General features: G+C 44.2%; 1 protein-coding gene across 1 annotated transcript in view; it reads left to right on the top strand.

Annotated features, from left to right (window-relative positions):
• The window catches only part of ZCCHC7 (zinc finger CCHC-type containing 7), a 259,249-nt gene that overhangs the window by 160,402 nt on the left and 91,469 nt on the right, over positions 1–7,378 (top strand). The window contains exons 4-5 of the mRNA XM_019516803.1: positions 1,446–1,568; positions 3,065–3,235. Coding sequence (XP_019372348.1) covers positions 1,446–1,568; positions 3,065–3,235 — 294 coding nt within the window. The remainder of the gene's footprint in view (positions 1–1,445; positions 1,569–3,064; positions 3,236–7,378) is intronic.

Below are 7,378 nucleotides of genomic sequence, written 5' to 3' on the forward strand. Positions count from 1 at the left end.
GCCCGAAACAGGCTCACTAATGGGGGGGGGGGTGACCAATCACCAATGGAGGAGGAGTCCCCCTGCAGCTGATCATTAAGCAGCCAGAGCACTCCCACTCCCCAGCCAGCGCTCAAAGGGGGGGCACCAGCGCTCCCTCCTGTCCCTCACCGCCTGTCGCCTAAGCAGCACCACCGTGCACCCCCTATGCATCACCACTGCATGAAAGTGAAGTTTGTGGCTTCATCTGAGAAATATAGATCGAGTGAAATCAGAGTGACACAAGTAACACATCTGTTAGGCCTCTTGAAGCTGTATTTTTCATGTGCGACTTTTAGCATGTTCTATTCAGGCTTTGAGAGATCTTTGCTACCACAGCAGCAGTTGAAAGCTTCTGAGGGAGGGAGAAGTTCATTTGCCAAAGCAGACACCCTTCCTGAAGCAGTCCTGGAAAAGAATGAAGATAAGTAGATACTTCTTCATGACTGCCATGGCACTGAACCTTGGTCCTCTCTTCCCCTGCTGCCTCTAGTGCTGATGAATATTTCCTGGCAGCTAAGACTTCCTGTGATAACTTTGTTTCTCATCTCAGAAACATATCCCCAAACTGCTAAAGAGAGGTTCTTAGGATATTTTCTACTGCTCTTTCAGCTTAGACATCTCCACAAAACTGACTGTGGGTCTTCAGCTTGCTTGCACTTCCGCAGGCAGAACAGAATTTGGCAATCACCTGCAGCACTTGCAGAAGATGCTCCAGAGGCTAAGAGTATGTTATAGAGATTCTTGAAGGGTAAGGGCCAATTTCTGCTGTCTCATGCGAGTGTTCACTAATGTTTCCATAATTGGATGACTTCAGCCTTCTGCCTAGTGTGGGACAACAGCTGGTCCTCTGCACCAATCCTAGTTGTTTGCTCAAAATCTTGTTTTAAAACCAAACAGATACTTACTTGTACTAAAGAGGGGAGTTTCTCTGAAGATTTCGTATGAGGTCACGGGGCTTTTGCAGGCTCACTACAAAATGTTTACAAAATGTAGGTTTGATTCATCTGCTCAAAGCATTATATTTCTTCTAACAAGCTGTATTTTCCTTTGATGTATGGTAACCTGTGTTTGCAATTAATGTTGCCTGAACTTGCAATTTAGGAAAAACTCTAAATTATCCTGAAAGGGTGAAGCCTATTGAACTGCACTGAGATGCTGAAAGGAAGGCAGGCCTTCACAATGATTGACTTTATTTAACCAAAAAATGTCTCATTATAAATCAGTTATTTAGTATCATGTAAGTCAAAGTTTTTAAAAGAATAGAATTATCCACTTCAAAACTGAATGGTTGATGACTAGATATACAGTACTAGATTTCAAACTGAGCATACCAGCATTGACACTTACAAAACTCCAGTTCAGTAAGGGCTAACATACAAAAGCTCAAATAATAAACACATCCTTTTTTCTTGTTTTTTCCCTAGGCACAGATCTGTAACTATCCATCTCTGAGGCGTAACAACAGATACTACACGACAGACAAAAATGTTACCTGTAGAAATTGCAATAAACAGGGCCATTTGTCCAAAAACTGTCCTACTCCAAAGGTAAACGGCACATTTTGATTACTTGGCAAACTCAGCTGCTAGTTCTTTGATTGCCAATTAACTCTTGGATTTCTAGTAAACCCCTCATATCAAGGGTTTATCTTTAGAGCCTACAATTAGTTCTAGGTTGAAATGTGGTAATTAAGCATTTTAGAAGAGATAAATTTACTTTTATAACAATAAACACTTTTATTTGTGATGTTAAGGGTTGTGAATTTTGTATGAAGGAAAAAAAACTGCCAGTGAATAGAGATAAAAATAAAGGTAAGCACAATGCAAGGTCACAGTGTCCTTGTCATAAAACAGTTTTAACTGCGAAACATTGTTTTATGTTGTAAGAAGTCTTGAAGAAAAAGAACCAAAGGAAAGAGGAACAATCCATGGCAAATGAAAGAAACAAGAATACCTAGAGACTTTGCAAACTGCCCTGGAAAAAGTAGCTTTATTTACCTCCCTTTGCAGAGAAAATTTGAAATTAAACATCACCTTAAACCTGCTCACATTTAAACCAAAAAATATGAGAGCTTTTACCTGAGCCATTCATCTTCAGGACTTTTTTTTAACTATTTTGTAAATATTCAGAATTTATGGTAGTGTCTGCTGAGCCTGAATTTACCATTCCCAGCATGAGAGACTGCAAAAGCTCCACGCACTTTACAGACCTCACACGTACCAAGGCTGTTCCCTATTCTAAGCTTAAGGATGTGCCTATGTGAAGCCAATTTCTCAGTGACTGAGTTTGTGGCTTCATCCCTCCCAACTGCCATTTAAGCCCCTGGAATGACGACAGATTCAGTCATTGGGGAAATTGGTTTAAAGGGACACAGCCAGAGCCTCAGAGTAGACTTTTGATAATTTATTTTTGTAAATGTACGTATAATCATATACGTGAATCATAAGATATATACATCCACTTCAACAGCATACGTAATATCGATGAAATATTGCAGTTCATTGCGTTGCAGATAATACAGCGTGTCATTGACATATAGCTTTTGCATTTTTAAAACCCTTTTTAAAAAGGGAAATATAATCCAACTTGAGTTTGGTATTGCATCTTTCATACAAGTTGTATCCAAAATTTGCACATACGTTGTTTAAGTGATTAAAAAAAAAAAGATGTTTATTGATCAATCTTGGATTTATTCAGTGAACAATATAAGTGTATACAGTATTTTTTGATATATAACAAAAATGTGGTCCCCAGCCCAGAAAGCACAAAATCTCATTTAGAAAAGTGCTGTATTTGGAATTGTAGCTGTAGCTTCTATTCTCCATTTTTTGTGATATCACCAGAATGTCTCAATGAAAGGTACTAAACTGGCAATTTACAGTTGGGGGGGTATATATTGCATGTATTACATTACATGCATTATTATTTGTGGAGTTCCTCCTCTTCCAACTTTTTGGTTTGTTTCACTTGTTAAGATGATTTAAGTTGTCATAATCATTATAAAATTTTTGCCTAAGATTCTTCTGTCCATATTTCTCCTTAGAAAATGCCTCCTTGTTGCCTCTGCTCAGAGAGAGGTCACTTACAAAACACCTGCCCAGCACGGTTTTGTTTAAATTGCTGTTTGCCTGGACACTACTCTAAGGAATGCCTTGAGAGGGCTTATTGGAGTAAGCGTTGTAATCGCTGTGATATGAAAGGCCATTACGCTGATGTGAGTATGATGTTGCGTAAAGATTTGCCCATGTGTGCCTCCCTTGGCAATTCTTATGAATGGCAGAGGGCAGGGTAGATTTGTACCTTATAGATTAACTAAAACAGAGATGTATAAGATAAACTTTTATGACCCTAAGCTCATTCCAGATGCTATAGGTTAAGGATGTTAAAACTTAGTGTTCTAACAGCCAGCATCCTTTTTTTACCTATTTACATATTAAAATACATGCATGTATATACAAATAATCGTGTAATAGTTAAGTATATAGCATCATAATTTACATGAGGAATTAGTTCAGATTTGAGCAAACTGTGACCTTTAAGCCCTGCTGTTGGCTGTGGTCTGGTTTTGTTTGTATGGTTGTTACATGCTCACTTAGATTTTTTTTGTTCCATTTGTAGTTACTGAACAAGCATAGTAAAGATGAAAGTATCAATGAGCCTTTTGCAGTGTATATAGTGAGATGGTATGTCTTTATTTTACTCATTACTTTTGATATCAGGAGTTGAAAATTTACTGTATTTACTCAAATATAAGATGGCCCTAAATATAAGATGACCACCCAGTAATTACACTCTATATACAGTAAAAGCTCTGTTATCTGACATCCCCTGGGAATGGGGGATGCCAGATAACAAAATATGCCGGCTAATTGAGCGGCCCGGGCCGCCGCTTCCCCCACTGCATCTGAGGTGTCCCTCCAACCCTCCCGCGGCATTGCCGCCCCTCCCGCAGGCCCTGCGGGCCCCATGGGTCAGGGAAGCAGGCCCCACACAGCCTGTTATGCCCTCAGGCCGTGGGGGCTCAGCAGCTCAGGTTGTTTTGTCCCCAGCTGTGGGGGCTCAGAGAAACCAGAAGTGTCACAGTGGGCGTTTCCGGTTTCACTTTATCTTACAAGCCAGCATGCCAGTTAATTGAGCACGTCGACTTGTAAGATGCCAGTTACTGGAGCTTTTACTGTATGAAAAACGTATTAATTTATTCTAATTTTCCAAGTATTGAATCTAATTATTAGAATCTAATTAGCTCAGCATTTCTCTGTGTTTGTGTGTACTCCAAATACCCCCCCACACGCGCGCACACACACACACACTCACACACACACTCACACACACACACACACACACACACACACACTCACACACACACACACACACACACACACACACACACACAGGATCCATGTGTTAATTAGCCCCCAACTCATGATCGGAACTGGTTGTTCTTGTCACAAGTCCTGGGATACTCCAAAAATTGATATGCAGATGAGGCACAGGGCATCCTGGTCTGGCTCCACTTCATGGATGTCAAGGCCACAGTAATCCATATGCAGTAGGCTAAGGGTGGGGGGGATGACAGAAGGATTCTGGATGAACTGGTTGGGGTCCTGTTTGCTGATATTTGTCTGGTAAAGAAATAGGCATCATTCCAAATGGGAAAGAAAGACACAGCTCAGCCATGGGAGTGAAGAGGAAGCTGAAATGTATTCAGTGTAGTGGCTCATCATGACTTGAAAAAGAATCAGTGTTGGAGGCAACTGCCCGCAATGGGCACTAGCACGTATTTTATTCAGGTGGGTTGCACTTACCTACCCTTGTGGTATGTTCCCATCAATATGTTTGCCCAATATGGACTATGTGTATTATAGTCATGCACAGTACTGGCTGCATTTTAATCAATTTCATAGATGGTTTTCATAAACAGAGCTTTTGGCAGTAGCTTTATGATAGACATTGTATTTAATTAGGCTTCCTTGTACGTGAATGTGAGATGAGTTTTTTCCCCATGCTGATTGAGGGAAGGTACACCCAGCTCCCTGCCACTGCACACACTCTCATGGTGGGGGGGAAGAAGGGAGCAGGGGGAACCCATGCCCCCCAGATCTGTGCATAAGGTAGGCACAGGCTGTGGGCTTAGGCTCCCACCCTGCTGCCTTCCCTCAGGGCCTCTTAAGCCTGGTGGGTGTGACCCAATGCTGCAGGGAACAGGGCCACTGCAGGCTCCACACTACCTTACCAATGTGTCTCCTGCATATGCAGCAACAGTAAAGGGCACAACCCCGTGCTGCTGGCCCCACTGTCGCCACACAGGCAGGGGACAGTTGCTAGGGCAGCACAAAGCATGCAGCAGTAAAGAGATCTCTGCACATCCCTGCTGTGCCCTGAAGCCCCGAGTTGCACTCACTAGACTACAGAGGTCCTGGAGGAGGGCAGCAGGGTACAAACCCGGGCCTGCAGTGGGCAACCTGTGCCCTCCCACACAGATCTGGGGGGCCCGGGTCCCCCTGCCCCCTGGGAGTGCACATAGTGGTGGGGAGCTTCTCCCCCACCCAAGCCCAGAGCAGGCAGACAGCAGGGAGGAGCCAGGCTCTGTTCTGCTGCAGCAGCTGCCACTTCCTGCCATGGGCAGGGGGCTGTAGACCTGGGTCCCTGGTCCCACGTCCCCAGCTGCCAGGGCTCCCCTCTAGCAGAGCTGGTGGAGGGAAGGGAGCTGTGGGTGGGGAGCACGGGGCACTAGCAGGGCTGTGGGGCAGAGTCAGGGGCACGAGTGGGGGGGAGTGAGGCACTAGCAGGGCCCAGGGGGCTTTGGAGGGGAGTAAGGGGCACCAGCAGGACTGGGGAGGCTGTGGGGAGGGGGCGCAGAGTGAGGGGCCTTTCATTTTAATCACAGATTTTGGGGGGTTTATCAGAGAATTTGTTTGTTTTTTTTTTTTTTGATCAGGGAAAACCAGGATCTATGCATGTTGATGACCCTTTTGGCTGATTAAAGCATGATAGTTACAGGGTCTCACTAGGATTCTGTTTCACTGACTTGGAAGACAAGGAGAAGTGTGGGAGAGGGTGTGGGTGTGTCTGTAGATATGTGGGGTATGGACTTTGTGTAGGGAGGATGGCTGGGATGTGTGAGGGGATGTGGGTGTGGGAGATCTGTGTATATGGCAGTGTGAGAGGGGTTTTGGGTGCATGTGTATGGCAGGGTGTGTGTGTGGGACTCACCCTACAGACACTCTCTTCCCCCCCCGTCCTGGCCCCAGAGTACTGGCACAACCCCGTCCTCCCATGGTCTGGCGATGCAGCCAGGAGCCATATGGTGCTGGAGCACTGTGCGTGCAGGACAGCAGGCAAATGGCTGGGGATGGGGCAGGGCTGTGCTAATGGGTCCTGCTGCCGGCTCCCCCTGTGTCCTACTGCCCCTGTATCATCTTTGACAGGCAGCCAGGAGCAGATAAATATTAATTTTCTAAATTTTTTAGGGGCCCCGCAGGCTGGGTAGAATGGCCTGGCGGGACAGATCCAGCCTTTGGGCCATATTTTGCCTGCCCCTAAGATGAACCACACCTTGGTTTGGTATAGAGAGTGAATCACGGTCATTTCGTGCAACAAGTGTACTGGGGTATGAAAAAAGGAAATAATGCACTTTTCTTTCCTGTGCAAATAGAGCTGAATGTATGCTTTTAAACAGTAAAATAGTAGTAACTTTAAAAGAAAGAGGTTTAAAACAACTAATATAATGAAAACATCTTATTTTTGCCTACTTTTTATTTACGTACATAAAATCTGTTCTTATGTGCAAGTTTGGATTTATATCACAATCAGTAACCCCATTTTTATATATGGGATATGAAAAAAAAGATGATGGTGATGAGATGAATTGTATGGCTCCGTCCACATGTACAAGGATGCTCTATATAGTGCAGGAGAAATTTTATCAAGGAACTAAACAATCCTGCTGTCTTGCAAGTTTCAAATGTCAAAAAAGTGGTATAGCATAAGGAGACAAACATTACTTATCTGAGACCTATTGACATCTTTGTCTTAATCCTCACAATATTAGTCAGGACCAAACTAAATCCACTCGTCTCTGCCCTTCATTTTCATAGTTTCTAGGGTCGGAAGGGACCTTAGCAGATCATCTAGTCCGAACCCCTGCCATGGCAGGAAAGAGTACTGGGGTCAAACGACCCCAGCAAGGTGTTTATCTAACCTCCTCTTAAAAACCCCCAGGGTAGGAGCCTGCACCACCTCTCTTGGAAGTTGGTTCCAGATCCTAACCGCCCTGACCGTGAAATAGCGCCTTCTGATGTCTAACCTAAATCTACCCTCTGCCAGCTTGTGACCGTTATTCCTGGTCACTCCTGGC

This window comes from Gavialis gangeticus, unplaced genomic scaffold (genome assembly GCF_001723915.1).
Source record: "Gavialis gangeticus isolate Ggan-Ray unplaced genomic scaffold, GavGan_comp1, whole genome shotgun sequence".
Lineage (NCBI taxonomy): Eukaryota > Metazoa > Chordata > Crocodylia > Gavialidae > Gavialis > Gavialis gangeticus.